General features: G+C 43.4%; 1 protein-coding gene across 1 annotated transcript; it reads left to right on the forward strand.

Annotated features, from left to right (window-relative positions):
• Positions 1-1,474: 1,474 nt before the first annotated feature.
• On the forward strand, positions 1,475-18,345 carry eva1ba (eva-1 homolog Ba (C. elegans)). The gene is made up of 4 exons (XM_080426556.1): positions 1,475-1,861; positions 14,374-14,540; positions 16,516-16,611; positions 16,852-18,345. The coding sequence occupies exons 3-4, from the start codon at positions 16,545-16,547 to the stop codon at positions 17,289-17,291; spliced, it is 507 nt and encodes a 168-aa protein (XP_080282682.1). The 5' UTR covers positions 1,475-1,861; positions 14,374-14,540; positions 16,516-16,544; the 3' UTR covers positions 17,292-18,345.
• The last annotated feature ends 3,342 nt before the right edge of the window (positions 18,346-21,687 follow it).

Genomic DNA, 21,687 nt, shown 5'->3' on the forward strand with positions numbered 1-21,687 from the left:
AGGCGTATGGCTTCAATCAAATCTGGTCAAGGCTCAGCTTGGTGGCCCAGAAGATTTACAGCTGAGCCTGTTCAGATGGTCGAGGGCGCTTGCAGAGGAATCCCTGGCAATAAAACTGTTGGTTGCAAAACACGACAAGCGCAAGCTTGGGAGAGTGTGCTGACTGAGAACTTGAACATGAACAGCACACAACATGGAAGAACATTGGCACTTTGTCTGTGCCTGAATCGTGTGTAATTTCACATAAGGCTAAAATAAGATTGTGTGTGCCATAATCGTTGGCTGTGTGTTTCTGAGCAGAGCTCACAACTGTTAGCAATTAGCAAGTTCCTTACAGGGAGTTGACATATTATTGTGATTACATGTTTACCATGTTTTGTGTGGGAATGCTCTCCTCTGGAAAAAAGAAAAGTAGATTTTCCCATCATAGTTGTAATGCATAGTTTTGGACAGAAATGAAATACTTGTTAAATAACTACTTGCAAATTATTTGAAAGTATTGCTCTAAAAACACATAACCCTGTAAATCTATAATATGACATGATTATGTCTCTATAAATAAGTCACAGGCTAACCATAGTGTATGCCATCCTTTCTGAGTACACATAGTGATTGAGTGTCCAACGTGTTTGTGTAGACTCATAAGTATAGTCTGCTGTCTATTATAATTCTTGCACTGTTCCTCGGCACAGTATGCCAGGGCATGCTACTATGCTCTGTGTTGTGTTGGTAGCGTGCCTCTGCATCTACGTCATTGAAAGAAATCCCCTTACAGTATACAGCAATGGTTCTCAAAGTGAGGTCCAGGGACCCCCAGGGTTCTATTCCTTGAGGGGAAACCCTTACAGGTCTGTAACACTGAGAGTTCACAAAGGGAACCAAATGGGTCCTTGAAATTAAAAAGTTTGAGAACTACTGCTATACAGTATTATGTAATTATATTGTGTTAGGAAAATTCTCTGATCACACACGCACACACACACACACACACACACAGACACACAGACACACACAGACACACATACACACACACACACACAGACACACATACACACACACACACACACACACACACACACACACACACACACACACACACACACACACACACACACACACACACACACACACAAAGACCCTCAGCAATGTTTTCTCCCATTTGGTGAGAACATCTACTAAATATCCATCACTGTTGCTCATTTTTGTTTGTGTTGTTTGTCTTCACGTTGGACTCCATGTGGAAAATCTTGGTGAACTAATTTGCCTCCCCCCCTATAGCTACAGTTGGCTTTTTTCTCCCTGTTTCCTTAACGACAGAGGAGAAGACTCCCCCCTCCTACCACCCACCACCAACACTCCCTTCCTCCCTCCCCTCGTCCCCAAGCCTGCCCATTTTAGGCTGTTCCTCTGTTTTCTGTCTGGGAAGGGGGATAGTATGACAGCTTTTCCTGCTTCTAGTGTAGTGGAGCTGGGAGAGAGAGATAGAGAGAACTCTGTTACTCACTCCAACTCTGAGAGGAAGTTGCCACCTCTTCCCCAGACTCTGTGTGCAAACGCACACATACACACACACTCACTCTCTCTCTCTCTCTCTCTCTCTCTCTCTCTCTCTCTCTCTCTCTCTCTCTCTCTCTCTCTCTCTCTCTCTCTCTCTCTCTCACTCTCACTCACAAACGCTGCTCAGGACCTGACCACAGCGGCAGCAGGGAATCAACAGAAACGGTCAGGATTGCTTGTAATGTTATTTCTTCAAAGTTTTGGAGGGAACGAAGAGGAGTGTTTTTGACTGAAACGTGCAGCACAGCCTGGATGTCACTGAAGGGGGAATGAGGAGTCTTTGGAGGGACTTCTTCACTGACTGGTGAGTGTGATGGTTTGCATCAGTGTTCTGACACTAACAAAAACATGATTAAAGTGCTGCTTTATATTTCTGTCAATGTACATTGTGTTTGGGGGGGGGGGGGGTACGGTTAGTTGGTTACTTTACCATAGATATTTCACTGCCTGCCAACCAGGTCTGTCTGAAGTTTTCATGTTTTACAGTAGATGCGCTTATGAAAAACTTTGAAGGATTGCAGCTGACTTTAGGTTGCGTGCATTTGGAATGACTTGCCGGTTCCTTGGGGCTATCCATGGAGTGCTATAAATTTAAAAATTCTGGCATTCATCCACACAACTGCAGCAGATGGTAATCTTGTCCGTTGAAGATTCCCATTGACGTGAAATATGAGGAGCTCTTTGTGTATTTATTTGTTTTTAAATGAGAACTAACCTTGTGTTCCCACTGGCTTAAAAATAGCGCGTTTACATCTAAAGGACATGATGGTGACATGGGAAAGAGACTGAACCATGGTGATACTGAGGATAGGCTGGTCATGGCTTCTCTCTTCACTCCTTGAAGAGTGTACAGTTTTACAAAGTGTTTAATTTTCTAACACCTTTGGAAAGTGTTGCTATTTTTAATGGGCCATGGTCCCACCCCAAACTTTCGGTTCTTAATCATCCAAACAATAACGGGACATCTGTGCAGAGTGTGTGTCTGTGTCTAGCATGTACAGTACATGATGAACCAGTGCCAGAGAGGAGATGATACAGCACATGTGGTGGTGGGGGGGTGGGGGGGGTGGGGTCAGACTGGGTCCAGTTTTCCTGTGCAGCTGTATGTTGGCTAACCTTGCAATGATTAATAGTTTGCAAACATCCTGTCGCATTCTGTATTTTTTTAAAGGAATAGTCAACAGTTGTCATAAGAGAATCAGGACAGGGGATGCCACGCTTCGATAATCATTGTTTAATCCCTGAATTTCTTCCCAGTATACAGCAGTTCTATTATAGAAGCAAGAAAAACACATTATCCTAAAATAACACAGTTATACAGTAGGCGTGCATACAAAGCTTCAGCATGCAACAAAAGTTCCCTTTCTCTTTGTCTTTCCCTCTGTGTCTGTGTATGTCTCTCACACACACACATACACACACACACACACACACACACACACACACACACACACACACACACACACACACACACACACACACACACACACACACTGCACACATATTGCACAGGCACGCATGCGCGTGCGCAATAACTAATTCACACCTTCACACTGGAACCCAATTAACCATATGCTTCAGCTCCCATGGTTCGCTCTCCACTGGGCTGCTGTGGTAAACACCTCTTATCAGAGAGGGAGAGAGAGAGAGAGAAATATGGCCCCAGGGGTCTCCTTTAATTAACATTATTGGAGTGGGAAGGCTCTTTAGCTGCCTCACCAGTCAGTCAGATAAAACCCCAGATAGCAGGATAAGTGTGAAGGCTCTAGTAACTTATCCCTTCAGGGCTGTTTGGGGACAGTTGACTTGTGTATGACCTCTCCTGGCTATTCATACCCGAGCAAACTTTCTTTTCTCCCCCAAGCCCCACCGCCACGTTTATCAGTGGGCCTGCCTTATCTGTCCTGGGGATGTTGGTTTACAAACTCTCTGTACCCATTGGGTCATAGGCCAATCCCTGATTTGAAACGCTTGCAAACTCCTATGGAGCCGACTACCACTATGCAAGATTTTCAATAAAAGATGTAAACTCTTCATAGTCAGACCAACACATAGTATACACTAACACCTTCACAAGCTCATCCAAGAAATGGCCGTCAGGACTTATAGGCTACATAATATAATATAATATACATTAGCAGTTACATTTTATATTTGAAAGTATTATTGCTGTAGACACGAAAACAAAAAAACAAACAAAAACCTGTTCTTAAACGTGTTTTTTGTAGCCGGAGATTTATAATGCAGCAACAAGAAAGGTTGATGGGAGTGGTTAGGGATGATAGGGTGAGCTCTTTTTAAGGTGTAGATGTGGTTTCCAGTGGGGAGAGAGAGCAACCTGTAATCTTGTTACCCTTATGAACAATGCGCTGGAGCCTCCTCTGGGAACGACTGTCAAATGTTACCATACCAAAGGAGATACAGAACTCAACTCATTCACACCCTTAATCTATGCATGTTGTGTGAACGTACACTTCACTCTCTCTCAGTTGCTTTAAAAACACTATTTATAAGACACTTTTACATGTTTTTTGTGCGAGACACCTGAATATATAGTTCTCCAGATGGGCTGCAGTGCCGAGAAAACCAGTGTTGCCCTTGGAGCAGTGTTCAATGTTTACATTAAAACACCTCAACACAGATGAACTCGATTGGTGCAGACAGCGATTTTGTGACCTTTGTGACCTGAGTAGGGCGGGGTCTGTATCGACTTGGCTGCCCTACCATTGAAGACTAGACATACTGTACAGTATGTGATCAGCAGAGTTGTGAATAGGTCTACATTAGTGTTTGGATAGACAAGAGGTTATGAGCTGCCTTTGAGTGCTGTAATCTCCCATAGCATAACGCAAGCAACAGGGTTTTATAGTCATTTGAGAAATAGGGAGGGTTGAGTGATATGTCTCTGAAACTGTGTTTAGCAAGACTCCCACAAACCACTGCAGTCTTACCGGGCTTAAGGCTTACTGCTGTCTAGTAGGGGCTTCTGACTGGCCCAGGAACTCGCCTCTACAGGCTTTGGATGATGTTTGACATACTAAGTCTGAAGGGTTTCAATGAGCTTCTCTTCTTTCCCTGGACACACACACGCACGCACGCACGCACACGCACGCACACGCACACGCACACACACACACACACACACACACACACACACACACACACACACATAAACACAGACACATGAATACACAAATATACACATATTCAGACCTTCACAAGCTTCCAAGAACATAACATAAAGCTACAGAATGGACTTGACTTTTAATTGGACTTGAATTTGTTTAAACTCCTCGTGGCTATTTACACATGGCAGAGGCTGTTGGGAAATAAAATCCAACAAAAGAATGCAACAAAGCTGGGTCAAATAGTATTTGCTAAATACTTATCAGGGTTTGTTTTAGCTTACTAAGGCACCACACCACATGGGTGGGGTGTCACACGTGGAACCAATACAATACAGTGTTGTGCCAGTGAGTTTAGAATGTCACAGGAGAGTATAAGAGTCAAAGTATAGTATATAGTGTGGTTGACTTACCTGAACGTATATCTAAAATGTCCAGATATGATCAAACGTTTATATCCAAATTCAACTTGACTCGTACAGCATTAAAGGGATAGTTTGTGTGTCCTACTGGAACCGCTGCCTACCGGTCCGCTGGTCATCAAATAATTGGCTTAGGAAAAGGAAAAACAAAACAATATCCATGAATTGAAGTCTCCATGGGGTGACTAATCGACTTTAATCGAGTTTTGGGGTGAACTATCCCTTTAAAGTTATGTACAGACTGGTAACAGTAGTACCATAGAGACAAAGACCCACAACAACCACTAGCACTGGAGAGCTCCACACTGCAACACAAAAAAGTATTCATTTAAATCTGAGAGTATAAAAATAGACCCACAGGATTTTTGTGGTGTACTGTAGTTTTGTTATGCACTCACTGCTGTTGGTTGTGGGATAGGACAGTAATACTTATATTTCGTTGCATGACGGTGTGACTTGGCAAAAATTGTCTATCTACAAGCTCTCAACGTGTTGTGATGTGAGGCGTTGTGAGCTTGTAGATCGGCTATTCTCAGCGAGCGACATGATCGTACGACGAAATATAAATTGTGGCTTTAAGTGGAAACACTTTGACAAACCTTTGACAGTGGATACGTTCACTGAGTGCACTCCATTCACATCAACCAACAGTGGTTTCTGAAACCCTTCATCTGACGGAGGTAACACAGTGTCTGTGCATAGGACAGCGGTGATGCTGCCCACCCAGCCATGCAAACGCCAAACATATGCTTTATGTCACAGAGTAATCAGCAGTGTTTGAGTAATGAATACAGTATGTGGTGTGTGCCAGGCCCAGGTTGATCTGTCGGAGATGACATCATGGCTCTATTCTTGCACTTTGGGGTTCAGGATCATCTGTGCTGTAACTGTGCTTCGCAGAATATCTCTCGCACACAGCACAGCACAACACACCAACACACACACACACACACACACACACACACACACACACACACACACACACACACACACACACACACACACACACACACGCACACACACACACACACACACACACACACACACACACACACACACACACACACACACACACACACACACACACACACACACACACACATATGAGCACCAATAAATATCCAGTCTTGCATACTGATCAGGTCACTCTGCAGGTTACTAATCCGGTCAGGGTCTGGGCAGAGACGTGGAACAGTGCATGCATTTGTGTGTGCAAATTATTGGATCTAATATTGGACTCTAGTCCAGATCACACTGGTCAATTTGGAACTAAAACCAGGCTTGCCGCTGTGTAGAAATCCTGGTGATCTGAGGTTAGTCTTGCATATAGCCAGGCATATCGGAGATCTCTGCCGGCCAATACGTCTGGTGACATCTAAATTCAATATAGGGGCTAAAACTGTGTGGAAAGAATGCAGAGATTTGAAATATAACTATTACAGAACCAATCCAAATACTTTTGGGTGGTCCTTCATATTGGAACGGTATCAGGATTGGTTTTCAAAGCAATGGGAATAGGTTTGTTTGTTAGCAGCCAAAACAAATCCCCAAAAAGATTGTGGTATAAAATAGTTTGAGAACCCCTGGTATAGACGCTCGACAAAGCCGGATGTACCACGATGAATTCAAACCCACAACCTTCGCGGTGGAGGACAGATCCTTAACCACTGTGCCACTTTTTCGCTGCCGTTGAATTTAGATGTCACCAGATGTCCTGGTAGGCGGAGACCTCCAATACATCTGGCTACACAAAAGTTGCAAAACTAATAAAGGTCAACACACATGAACTTTTGTTCCCATTCCTGTCCCTGCTGCCCGGGGTGTTGCTCCTAATGGACAATCGGATGAACGGTGTGTGATAAAGTCAATATATGAGGAAACAGCATGTGCTATCTTTTGTTGATTTACATACTAAAGCTCTGTCTCCCATCAGTACACATCTGGGCACTATTATCCCCCCCCCCCCCCTCCCCCAAAGCTCAGTCCGCTATCTCCATTACCCTCCCATTACCTACCATAACCCACAAAACAGTGCTCCTCATGGGACAAGTCTCTCTAGTTCGCAGTTTTTATGACACAAGGATACCCATTTTATTTGGTCATGGATTGCAGTTACATGCCCTTAAAAAGCATGGAGGCTCTGTTGAATCAGGCTGGCGTCAGGGCGGCATACCTGATCATTGTGACATCATAACTTCTATTTTTGTGAAAAGTGTAAGGTTTAAATTGAAATAGTCAGTGGCGAACAAACGCACATGTGATTCGATTTATGAATGTTTTGTGCTCACTCTGGGTATTGTTGAGTGCCGTGATGCAGTAAACCTGTTGTTCATTGTCTCTCTGTCAAATAGTCTATGCCTAAAGCTAAACAGATCATGTAAAAGTTCATGGAAAAGAAGGCTTTTTTTCTTTCAACTGAAAAATATGCAAGACTGTGAGTTTGGATAAGATTATATCGCTTAATGGAATGAAAATGTCAAAGTTTGACCAATGTGTGAAACAAACTATAAACATAGCAGGGGTATGAAAACATTCCTTTTCATTTGAGCTGTTTTTGGAAGACGCATGGTACATGGTAGTTGTTTTTTGAAGTATGAACACTGGGTTTCGTAGAGTTGTTGATGGAGTACTTCAAGCTGGAAGCTAACTCTGGCACAACAAATAATTCAATACCATGTTTTAATCTGCTGAGAGTAACAAATAAGGTGGAAGGGAACTTCATCGTGCAGCATGAGGCAGACCACAGAGTACTATCCTGACCCAAAACCTCTTCTTACTGTCTAACCTTTGTGACCTCATTGTACTGGCATGCGGGCCAAGCTAAAACAACCCTTGACAGGTTTTAGTATTGTATAATACCGTTGCTGTCAGGCAGAAACCTTGTATCTTCATGTTTTAACTTTTTGCCCAACTTGCCTTGGTCATACAAGGGTGTCGTGCAATAGTAGCGAAAATACACACGTCGCATCGAGCTTGTAGATCGGCTATTTTCGCTACTTTGACAAGTTTTAAAGTGAAAGTGAAAGTGGTTAAGTCTGGGTTTTATAAACAAGAGTTTATGGCTAAATAATAACATCCTGTACGTTGGATCATAATAACATACTGTACATTGGAACCATTGGAACACAGGTTCTATTTTTGTCTCCGCCAGGCCGAAAGGCATGGCGAGAGTATGTTTTGCACCCTGTCCGTCCGTCCGTCCGTGTGTGTGTGTGTGTGTGTCCGTCCTTCCGTGTGCGTGTCCGTCTGTGAACAGCTAATCTCCCGCACCGTTGGCTTGATCACAGTGAAACTGTGCACACACACTCCCTGGATGCCAGTTCAGAACCTCTGCCCCAACATTTTCACATGTTATAGCGCCACCAGGAGGCCGCTTTTTGCAAAACACATTTTTTGACAGTACTCCTACAGATTTTGTCCAAACATCACACAAATCGGTACACATTATCTCTAGAGTCATTAAACGAAACAAGTCTTTCAGATTTTTCATGTTCCATCCTGATTGGCTAAAAATGGCTTCCAAAGTTTAAAGGAATGCTCCGTTTTGAACAAAATGCCTCAAATCATGAACACAGCATGCAATTTCCATGACATTTTGCACGCACATTCCCACTATGCAGAGGGAGAAATGCCATTCGAAAATTTTCAAATTAGCCTCATGGTGGCGCTATAACAGGCCGATTCATGTTTTTACCTATAACTGCACCGATCTGTGTAAAACTCTGTATGCGCACTCCCTAGAGGTCAAGGAAAAACCTTTGCACTGCATTTTTTACATTTGCCTTTTATAGCGCCACCAGGAGGCCGACTTATGTAAAACTAATTTATTTATATTACTCCTTCCGATTTTATCCAAAATTCACGCACATCGGTACACATGATCTCTATAGTCATGTGATCAAGGTGAATCTGTTTGATTTTTCATATTCCATCCTGATTGGCTAAGATTCACATATTAAGTTTGCAGTAGTGGCTTGTTTTGAACAAAATGCCGCAAATCATGAACGCAGCGCCCGATTGTGGTCAAACTTTGCACGCATTTTCACATTAAGTTGTGGGACAAATGCCTTCTCTTTTAAGATTGGCTTGTTATAGCGCCACCAGCAGGTCTAATTTATCAAAACTTTTTTTTGAACAAAATGCCTCAAATCATGAATGCAGTGTCAGATTGCCGTGCAAGGCCTAAGAAGAAATGGCACCCTTTTCACATTGGCCTATTATAGCGCCACCAGGAGGCCACAATAACCTACCTGACCTGGCGGAGACATGTGCTCCAAGGAGCACTTTTTCTAGTTCCATAATATTTCCTGAATAGTAACGGTTGGACATACAAGGTTTCCACCCAACAGTGACGATATACTACTTGACCCAGGTTTGATCTGGGGTCATCTTTACCTGATGCACCGTGTCACTAAACCTGATGTCAACCACATGTCTGACTGGGCCTTTCCAAATGAAACAACTCCCCTCAGTCAGAGACCCTGGCAGGCCTTGACAAAGGGAAAGCAACACTAACACTTGAGCACAGCTTGATCCCCAGGATCTCATGTGGAAGAGAAGCAAGGAAGAAATGCACTCTCTTTTCTCTAAATTAAAGCCCTTTGCAACATTCAGAGAAGGCTGAATTGTGCCTGTTGTGCCGTATAGGAGAAAATACCTTAACCAGATGCAACCCCCCTGAATGCTTTCACAGGCACCACAAACAGAGAACTCTGTTTTGAAACGTGTCAGTGTTTATCGGGTGGAAAGTTACCGCGTGCACCTCTGTGGGTTTTGGGGAGAGCTTGAAGTTCCATCAACCTTTTTTTCCCTTTGGCTTGAACCTTACACTGTTCTGCCTGGTGGTCAGGTGATCGCAGTTGGCCGGTAAAAAGCCCCAGAGACCATATTTTGGCTTGGTTATAGCTGAATAGTCAAAATGTTCTTGCAGAAACCTTTTAAATCAAAACTTGTACTGAAAGGGATATCCAAAAGATACTTATGTGATACAGATTGAAATACTTTGGCATTAGAATCACCATTGGGAGTAGCCATTACCCTTCTACTCAGCTACTGAGAGAATGTCATAGAAACAATTTCTGTGAAAAAGGAGATTACAGTAACGATGTTGAACTCAGCATATTTATTCAACTGGAACATGTTGAGTTTTAGAAGAAACTCCAATAGGCAATAGTGAATAAATTACCCAGATTGGCTTTTTTGATGTCATGTGTCATTAAGTTCAGACAGATTTTCTCTCAGTTAGCAGCAACAAAATCAAAGGAGGAAATGGTAACATTTTAATGAACATAGTTAAGGGTAGAGTTGATACATTCTATAAATTGTCCTTATTTTTCAGTAAGTGACGGGCTCTGTGATCTCCCTCACCAGAGCTGTGTGTAAAAACAATGAAATGTGATTAAATCCAAATCTGGCCCTTTTTTGTTCTCTGAAGCCGGGTGCCAGGCACACCGCAGAACGACAGTCCAGTGTGCCAGGAATTCTTGTGGCTGCATAGAAATTCTAGGTATCAAAAATATTCCTTGCCCTCTGTGGTTCAATGTATGTCATTACAATAAGTAAATAAGGCTGACTCGCTCCCTTGTGTAATCTGTCTTTTTCATCTTCTTTCCGTAACTTAACTATGTCTTAAGTCTTTAAATAAAGTCTTCTCACGGGTTGCAACTTATTCCTCCAGTCTGGATGAGGAGTCGTGCGGTTGTGATCGTTTAGGCAACATTTATTACTGCCACCCAGCAAGCATCGCGGGAAAAGGGCTTCTGTTCAGTGACGACCCGTGGTTGCTCTTGCTTCAGAGGTTGGCCCCTGTCAGTATGTGGTTGATACATCAGCTACAAGTAGGCTCCACAGACAGCAGACAATTCAGTCATCTTTGCTTATGAGATGATAATGGTGTGCCTATTCCAGACAATTGAGATAATAATGCATCTTTACTTGTATGAGGGCGTCGGCATGGAGCTGGCGACTGAAAGACTGTCCTTTGCGGAAAGGGACAAACCTTTGTGGGAAGGAAGGGCCATTGTGGTCTTCTTCAAGTGGATGACAACAGAAATATCAACTCAACGTGATAGTTTGGGGTTTCTTCTTCCATTTGGCTCCACTCCTCCAAACCAAAGCAAACAATACTCAGTCAGAAATAGTGCCTGGGCTCTTCTCAGGCCACATGACACCATACTGTGTTTATCCTGGCATCAATCAGATTACAATTCCTACTCTGCCCTTTCATATCGTTGCTATCGAGCAGAAACCTTGTACCTTATATCTAATCTTGTAGTGTTTTTTTTCCCATAAATTAATGTCCTATTTTATACTCGTATTTTATACTTGTATGACTGTGTCGTGCCAAAGTAGCAAAAATAGCCGATCTACAAGCTCACAACACGTCACAAAATCTTAGTGGTAATCTCACTGGCTCCCCTATGATGGTACTGCCTTCCTTACGTAGATGACAGGCACTGTCATGTGACATGTGACACAAATGGCTGTGTAAAGTCATGATGATCATCTATTCTAGACAGACAGGCAGACAGACAGACAGACAGACAGACAGACAGATATCTTTATTGATCCCGACGAGGGATCAATAAAGGGAACTTCTTACTGTCAGATATGAAGAGAAGCGCTGGCTGTACGACTCCATGTGTATCATAGGAGACGTGGTTGTCTGCACCAGTGGTTATCAAAGTGGGGTCCGCGGCCTAATGCATAGTAAACTGGGGGTCCTAGAAATTAAAACGTTTGAGAACCACTGGTTCTCCAAATGCAACAAGTAGGTGTAGGCATTGACAGGGACTACATACAGTATAGGGGGAATTGCCAAAATGGGGGACGGACGGATGGACGGACGGACGGACGGACGGACGGACGGACGGACGGACGGACGGACGGACGGACGGACGGACGGACGGACGGACGGACGGCAGAAAGTTTCTTTTGTTTTGTTTTTATGTTTATCAAGGTGCTGGACATTATCTGCATGGTTTTGAAAGACGTGTCCATTTTTGGAGCCGAGCAACCGTGACTTAGGTTTGCTGGTATTGCGTACAATGCCGTACATCACTCCCACTGCTGAGAATACAGTACACTAGCTGCCACTGCCTGCATTCAAAACATTTCTTTCTTTGATTTATCATCAAATTTGAGAAAAATATGGTTGGGCAATAGGATACATCAAAATCCTTTTAAGTAAATGTCTTATAGTCTTTGCAGTAATGGGGGGCCTAGTTCAACAAAGCAAGCAAAGTGGGTCACTTTGAGAAAAGAGCTGAAGGTTGAGTCATGGGATTGTGCGTGGCTGGGGACGAGGAGGTCTGTTAATAATTTCCTCCGTGAGGTACAACAAAAACACAACAAAACAACAGGGCAGGCTAATTAGTGTTTACATAGGCCTTAAACAGGTCTCCAGTTGTCATTAACCACCAGTAACGGATGCCTGAGTCCTGACGAGCTCAGGTTTGCTGCATTCCAGTGTGAGAAAAGACCAGTTAGTCGTCCAATCATTAGCTTTGACCTTGGCATGGAGAACAGAACAACTGTAGTCATCCGAGCCTTTCACTTTATTACCCTCGAGACAAAAACTAAGTATCTCATTGAAAGCTGCCATGCTCCTTCACGCTGTTTGGATATGACAAGATTTGGCACCGTGGCACGGAGGAGATGACCTTGTCCATAATTGAAAAGGAAGGAAGGAAGCTCAACAGGAAGACAGTGTATAGACGCATCCCCTGTCGCAGCGACCAGAAACAAAAGATATGTCATCTCAGTCCCATGGGGACCCTGGGGCTGTGAGGGGGTGGGCTGGAAAGCTGTCTCCATGGCGACAGCTCCGTCACCCCCCAGTGCTCCCTGTCAGTTAGTCCGGCACTGTATCAGTGTAGTGTACATAGGGTCTGCCAAAAGTCAGCAAGATCAAAATCTGCACTGGAAAGCACAGGGGCTCTGCTAAACCAACTCAAGCTGGCACAGGGGCTTTTTCCTAAACAGGGGGAGTATTAGCAAACTACGCAGCACAGCATTTTTCAACGGCCCTCGATCCCCACCTGGCATGTAATGTGCTAACTTTCAGCAAGAAGAGAAGCTCTGGTTTAGCGCACGGTTCCCAAAATATTCCATGCCAAGGAACCCCAAATAGCCATATCCTCTGGCCTCCACCGTATTGTGAAATGGCTTTAAAAAAGCAAATATTTGTTTGGAAAATCTTTGAATTTGAATGTACATAGATAGATAGATAGATAGATAGATAGATAGATAGATAGATAGATAGATAGATAGATACTGTATAATATATCATGTTATGATTGCTTGATTGATTGATTGATTCATAAACATAAAAACATGTCTCTCTCCTTTCAAATTCCGCCCCCTGGTGGCTCCCCTGAGGGCAGCCCCCCCTCTCATTTATAACCTGTGGTTTAACAGAGTGAAAGAAAGTGATTTATTGGGGACTGGTAGGTTAAGATAGTATGTCTGGGAAGATGTTGGTTTTTTAAGGTGTGAATGAACTTCAGTGTTCGTTTTGGGGACCCCTGTTCTAGTAGGCCTAGTGACACTGTGTGCACGATCTGGGAACCCATTTGGTAAAAAAAAAAGGGGGGGGAATATATATTTTTCCTTTGTTTATGCCTCTGGGGGCACCACCTCCTTTTTTGTGTAGAAACAAGAACTCGGTTTGGCCCCTCCCCTTTCTTAGTCCACTTCCTCCCGGGTGCTTCTGTGTTTATTCCTACTAACAACACTACATGTTAGCTCAAGATCTTGAGAGATAACTGTGTGCATAATGGTGAATATTTTCTATTTTAACTTTTTATTGGTCTCTGTGTGTTATGTCTAATGTCTACCTTACAAAAACCTACCAAGTTAGATATACGCTACTTATTTTGCATATACGAGGAAATGTCACCGTTTGTTTCTCTTCACTTCTACTGCTTTTGTTGCAGCGTTAACAATGGCCAGATACAGGGAATGATGGGATTATATAATACCTATTCTTCTCACTTTTCGATAGTGCTATGCACATTGTTCAGACACGTCTGTATTTATATAGTCTCTATATGCAAGACAGAACTGTTAAACTGCTGAAAGCTGAAATCCTTCCTCCAGGCTCCTGCCTGACCGTGTATCCAGCGGCAACTGCAAAAGGCCTGTCATTGTTTGCATAACAAACGCCTCACTGAGTTTGGATCTAATGTAGCCTGACGTCTTTGTGTGTGTCTGTGTCTCTGTGTCTGTGTGTCTGTGTGCGTGTGTGTGTGTGTTTGCTCTTGTCTCAGGGTGGCCAAATGAACTGTTTGGTCTGAGGACCAAAGCTCACAGGAATTGATCCAAAGAGACAGTGAGTGAGAGATAAAGAGACAGGCCACCTTCATCGTCCACCTACAACTTTTCATAGCACTATGAACTGGAACTGAGGAGATTGATTCCACTGCTTAATTTCCTGGTAAGTTTAACTACTTAAAGTAAACCCTACTGTATGTATATACTTAATTGTCCGGGGTCTCCCAATGGTCTATACTGGGTAGTGGGTACCCTCCTTTTTCCCTCCACACCAAATCTCTTTGCAAAAAGTAGCCGATCTACAAGCTCACAAAGTGTTGCGTTGTGACGCATTGTGAGAATGTTGACCTATTATGACATTGCCAGAGTAAGGAAGGACATTAGGGTTAATGTGGTTAAAATGTATATCTACAGTATATGTCTTAGTATACATTGGTTTATTTTACAGGAGTAGAATGTTGGCTTTGCCTTTAAAGCTTATTCAGTGAGCCTCTTTACTGCATATGGCTTGCATGTGTGTGGATCTAGATGTGAAATTTGGCAAATGCTGCATCAACAAATGCACATGATAAATGCTTATTAATTGTGAAGGCATTTGCGTCAGGATAGAAATCAGAGACCATGAGGTTATCAGAGGGTGCAATTTTGAGGTAAATGATAACATAAACATGTGGTTTGTGCAATTTGAGGGTATCCATATGATCTACGGTATGTGCAGGCATCACGGCATGTGGTTCGACTTATCATGAGAGCAATGCACAGGTTAGAAACAGGGCTGCTTCAGAGTTGATCATCTATTCCCAGTTGAACAAAATGTTTTGTTTTTAGTTTCTTTGTATTCCCCCACCGAGGAGTGTAACACAAAGCACATGTTTAATCTTGAGCTTAAAATTGGCGCTGACACAGCATACACATTAGACGAGTTCAAGGTTCCTCCTTTATGCGTTGGACCCCGGCTGTGTTGCTATCAACACTCACATGTGCCCTCGAGCCATGTGGCCATGCCATGATGTCATCACGCCAGGCAGGGAGGAGTGCGGGAGTGCAGGGAAAACAATCGCAAAACAGGGGAGAAAAGCCAGAGTCAGCAGGAAAAGGCATGTGTGACGAGGGTGGTGGTGGTGGTGGGTAGCGGAGGAAGGAAGTGCAACACAGTAAAGACCAACCAGGACCACTGTGACCCTTGGCTTGGAGTGTTCCACGCAGGCAAATCCAATGAACCCTTCACTCAGATTGGAAACAGCTTGGCTTCCCGGGGGAACGAAAGCTACCGCATGTGGAGGTAGCAGGGATGTAACATAGGGACTCGCTTAAACAGAATTGACTGAAAACAAAAGACAGACTGGAAAGGTTGGAGAAAGATCCAGCTGTCTGCGTGTCCCATCTGGGGTGTGGCTGTGCAGGGTCTTTTTTATTTATTCTCTCGCAGGGAAATGTGAGACTTCCTCAGGAGTCTTGAGGAGTCATGACCAGGTCGGCAACACAATAGTAACGCGGAAGTACAGGAAGCAAGTAGGGAAGGATTCAAACCTGCGTCACCAGGGTTGAACCCACGTAGGTCGACGACTGACTAGATGTGAGGGACACATAGTCTAAACAACGCAGACAGGTAAACAACACGTTGGTGTCCCTTGCCTCTGGACTTAAGCCATTTGGTCTGGGATCCTCATCATGCAGGAAGCACTCCTCATTGACTAGTACCGGGAGAGTTTGACCTTTCTGACCTCTCTGGCGAGTCCTGTCCTGGTTCAGGGGAGAGAGAGTGCGGGCGCCATGTGCCAAATGTGTAATGATGATCCCAGTTGGAACTGGTGTCTAAGGAGGACACAGAGAAGCTTTTGTTAGTTTGACATTAGAAGGCCACATCCCACCCAGCCAAAGGCATATGAAGAAGTGCTGTGGTCAGTGGGTTTGGCGCGCAAGAGCAGCACAGAGTGGGGCAGCCATAGAACGCTTGAACCGCATGGTGAAGAGCCAGGGAGCTCACAACACCTGCTAGCACACTGGTTGAAGGTCTTTGTCTTTTGTTACCGTAATGTCGGTTGTTGACTTGCTTGATGTTTGCTCCGCTGTAGCCTGTTAGACCCTTACGCAGTGTTTGAGTCCAGATCTGAGCTGGTGTGTTGTTATTTTTCTAGGCGTGAGAGAGGAGAAGTCAGCAGTCGACATGGATGTTAAAAGGCAAGAGATGGACCTTCTGAGCAACAGCATTGCTGCATATGCACACATCAAAGGTCAGTCATGTGCAGCATGTCTGTGTATCATGTGTATTGATCTGTACTGGTGAACCGAATGAATCTGAATGACATAATTAATGGCTAAATACTTAATATTATTACTTATTATGACAAACTACTGAACTATTAATAAAATCATTACTGAATATAAATAATCATTGTTACAGTAACTGATAGTTAATTTTGTCTTTTAACACATTTACCTACAGTTAATTTTCACTCTCTTCTTCCTTGTAGCCAATCCAGAGAGCTTTGGCCTTTACTTTGTGATTGGTGTGTGTTTCGGACTGGTGCTGACCCTATGCCTGCTGGTCATTCGCATTTCCTGCAAACCACGCGCCAACGTTGCCCCACCCACTCCAGAGAAGAAACACCTGAAGGACATCAGCGAGGACGATGACGACGAGAGCGAGGACGATGACGATGAAATGGGGAACGACGTTGAGGCGCCCGCTCCCCTCACAACCACCAACACCACCAGCACGGAGATACCTGTCGGCAACCACCACAGCCAATCAGACACGTTGAGCGTGAACGTGTTCACATCGGCCGAGGAGCTGGAGCGAGCCCAACGATTGGAGGAGAGGGAACGAATCATACGCGAGATCTGGAGAAACGGACAGCCTGATATTCTGGGTAGTGGAACAGGGACAATTGGACGAGTGCATTACTACTAATACATACTAATGGAAGAATACAGTATCTGGGCACCGCTGTATGGACAAGCACTGTGACCCTGTGAGACCCCCGCAATGACCTTTAAGTGGGTCCAGTGTGCCTTGAAGTTTGACTGGCAGACTTGAACATAATGTCAAATAAAATGCAGTAGCATTGCAAACAGGTCAACATTAATGTGATACACCTGATAATTGCTTGTCTATGAAAGTCTAGGACCGAGCTGAACTGTGTGATATTGCACTTCCAATGCAGCAATTTGTTGCTTTTCCTGACTGAAGGGAACGACACCACACCAAGGACTGTACGTTTGCTCCTGTGGTAAAGATGCAGTATGAATGTGTGGCTTTGATTATGTTCAAAGCGAAGATAAAGGATATGGTAGAATGTATATGCGCTTAATGAAAGAAGCGCAAAGACAGAGAATTTATATGTACTGTAATATGCAATAGCAGAAGTTCAGTAACGGGGACCAAGTATTTTTCCGTGGCAAGTCATTCCCTTTGTATTAGAGATGATTCTCCTCATTCTCCTCTTGTGATTTTACGGGATATATCGCTAAATACATCTGTAATTTCACCAGCATAAAAACCCTCAGGGGCCCATGAAGAAAATTACATTGCTTATGCACGAAGATATTGACCGATTTATAGGGTCATCTTTCACGTAACTTCATGACATTTAAAATTGGATTCTCTATGTTGAGGATACATTGGTTCTATTTTCAGAGAAAATTCCACTGAGGGAAATGACTGAATTAAAGTATTAAACTAAAAGTAATTTATGGATGTTTCCCTCCCTGATACTGGCCTCTCAAGCAAATACACACAACAGAGCTTCTTCTATCTATCCTAAGGCCGTGAATTTGGAATCGTCTGGAATCTCTGGATACAAGAATGTTTAATAAGATGCTTGTGTACAATAGGACGTAATGGCAAGGGATGACATAATGTAAAGGTCACCCATTGTTACTTGTCATTCATGGTCAATCACTCCCAGGTGTGCCTTGAAAGGTTAAAGAGATATTGTTTTATAATAAAATGTCTGGAAATTCTATCTGGGTTCTTTTTGTGACAGTAAATGTTTTTACAAAGCCCAACTGGATGCCGCCTGCGGGGCCATAAAAGGAAGATATGATGCAAATGTCTAGATAACACAGTGGCTGGTGTAACTCATAAAGAAACTCATTTCCTTCCCTGCTGTAGGGGGAATAAAAGGTTCAGATTCAACATTTGGCTGCCAACCGAGACATGTAGAACCTTGATGAATTGCTCAATTTGGGCACTGTTTGTGTTGGATGTGATCACACGTCAGTCAACAGTGCAGTGTTATGGTGTTCCTCTGCTCTGCAGAGTTGTAAAAGAATAAAGTCTTGGCACTTCAATAAAGCCATACAAAGGAAGCAAATATACACTCACCAAAGGCTTGTGTCTATTTATGCTTTCCTTTGTCCTTCCCGGAAGCCAGAAAATCTAATCTGACACCCTTTAGTGTTATGACTTTGCATAGAGGAAGGACTTGCTTGGAGAGGAGGAAGGTCACTCACAAATCTGTATCCCTGTGAGATGTCTGAGTCCTCAAAGCCCGCAGTGTGCTGCTGGTGAAGCAGACAGCGTTGAGGTTTGCCTTGGGCCCTGGTCTGTTTTAAGACAGAGGCTTCTATGAAGTCTTCTGTTGAGGTCTACGCTAAAAACCCCTCATGTGGTTATATAGGCTTTGAGAAATCAGCAGTGTTGATAGTTCAGACTCTTTGAAAAAGCCATGTAACTATGTGTATAACCCTCTGACAAATAGTGTCTAGAAAAAAAATCAAAGGACCCTGTGCATTTCATTATGTCCTCTATTCAATATTTTGAACATCCTTGTCATTTGCAGATGACATATTTTTGACTCAATAATTATGCAACTATCAAATAATACACAAGCGAGGCCACAAGAACGTTAACATCAGGAAATTCCAATTAAGGGAAGCCGTACTTGCGTACCACAACGCGGCGTGGGAAAGGTCTCCACTACCATGAACATCATAGATGGGGGTAAGACTGTAATTTGTGGTTCTCTGGCTGATTTGGGAAAACACCACTTCATAAATAATTATAGCTACAGCCACTCTATTCAACCACTGCACTGGTCTCCCCCTTTAAAATGTACACCCAACAACATGGAATTCTGTTACTAATGTAAGGTCCAAATCTGCAATTAAACCCAAACTGGAATTACAAAATGGCACCATCCAAAAAAATCTTCAGGGTTCCAGTCTGGGGATAGAAAACAAGGAACCCCATTTGCTGACTGAGAGTGTAATGACCTGGGGCCTATTACACGAAAGGAGAATTAAATAAGCCTGGATTTAAGTCAAATCCAGGTTTGACAAAGTCTGGTCTGTACAGCCTGGTTTATTCAGTTCCATGAACGCCAAGCCAGCCTGGAAAGGAGCGACTTTGTCGAGCTAGACCTTGTCAAGCCAGGCTGTGTCGAGCCAGGATGGTAAAGCCAGGCTTCACGTATTCCTATAAAAGACCATGAAAGTCGATAGCAGAATCCTTGAACTTGACCAATCATGGAGCCCAAAACCAGAGCGGCGTTCTTCTCTGTGGCTGAACAGCAGCACTGCAGCAGCTCATGGAACAGTGGCGTTCCCAGGAATTACATTTAGGGCAGGCTAGATGGTACTCAGGGAAAAATCGCGGGGGAAACAAACAAGTTAACAACAACACTACACACACTGACTACAAAACTGAAAAACGTTAATAAAAACAATATGCATATATATATGCATATATAAAAACTCATTGCGCGGTACCGTGTGCCGCGCTATGGGCTTGTAGATCTGCTATTTTTGAAAAATCTTGAAAATGTGTGCATATCTTTGAAATATATATACATTTTTAAAGCGAACATTTTTATCTCAAATCTTTGATTCTGGGGGTCCCTGGCACAAAACATTTTCAGATGGGGGTCCGCGGCCAAATGTATATCAATTAGGGGTCCTTGGCATGAAAAAGGTTGAAAACCACTGTTCTAAATGGCAGTGGTTCACAAACTTTTTAGCTCAAGAGTCTTGAGGCTTGGGTCCCGGCTCCTGGGGAGACATCAAATTTCTCTTTTGGGTCTTGAGTCCCAAGACTCAAGACCCAAAAGAGTCTTGAGTCAAGAAGACCCAGGCTCCCGGGGAGACATCAAATTTCTCAAGTGAAATTTGATGTCTCCCCGGGAGCCTGGGTCTTGACTCAAGACCCAAAAGAGAAATTTGATGTCTCCCCGGAATCATACGAGGAAGTAAAATGTATAATAAGCAAGAAAGGAAACACGGCCGCAATACATGGATCCAGGGAGAAAGCGTGGCAAAGTATTGCGACAAATTAAATGCACAAGTCGTCCAAAAATATATACAATTTATATACAAGTCCATAAATATATAATTCCTGGGGGGGGGACCCCCAGCGTGGTCAAGAAGAGCCCCCCCGGGGAGATTACATGGAATCCATCTATTTATATATCTGCAGTGCCGTCCACGGGGGTCCCGGTGGCGGTAGCCTCGATCTCCAGGCTTTTATTGTTTAGTTTTGCTAAAAAATACGGTGGCGGTAACGGGGGCAGCGGTATAACGGGGGTACCGGCGCCGGCGGTAATATATATGTCAGACATTTTTTATAATATAAAACAAAATCTGTAATATATTATCAAACATCTAACAACAATATGAACTATAGTGTTAACAGAGTGACAATGACATATCACATGAGTCATTGTGAAACAATTATGATTCATGCTCACACTCTATTTCAGTAATATAATTAAATTGATTATATCTTATTGTATTTATTTCATTTTATTTGAATGCAGGGTCAATAAAATGAGTCCATATGCAAAATGTGTTGAATTAACTGTGGAAAAACTTGAAGAACAAGGCACTGGATTAAGTAAACTTGGCTGTTAGCCTGGTCCCTACCAGGCTAACTTCACAGCTAAATTTCCATGGTAACTAAGGTAGGATTGCGTAAATTTTCTTTCGTGAAATCGAGTCATGGTCATGGATAAACTTATCCAGGGTAAACTAATCTGGCAAGATAATTCAGCTTTCATGAAACCGATTCATCGCTAATCCTGGCAAAATTAAGCCAGGATAGGTGTTAAATCCAGGTTTAACACCTAATTCTTCTTTCGTGAAATAGGCCCCCGGATTCAACCAAAGGTGAACCTTTGGTTTAATCTCCCCTCGGCCAAGGGAGATATGCCTAGCCACATGAACCCTAGTATCCCAATTCTGGGTAGCATCCTTATTCTGGGGTGAACATTCAGCGAAAATAGAAGATCTACAAGCTCACAACAGCTATTTTCGGCAAAGATATTTGGCAATTGGCATAGAGGGGGGAAAATGAGCGGACCTAGGGGGAC

Source organism: Gymnoscopelus braueri, assembly GCF_963280865.1.
Source record: "Gymnoscopelus braueri genome assembly, chromosome: 4".
NCBI classification, from domain to species: Eukaryota; Metazoa; Chordata; class Actinopteri; order Myctophiformes; family Myctophidae; genus Gymnoscopelus; species Gymnoscopelus braueri.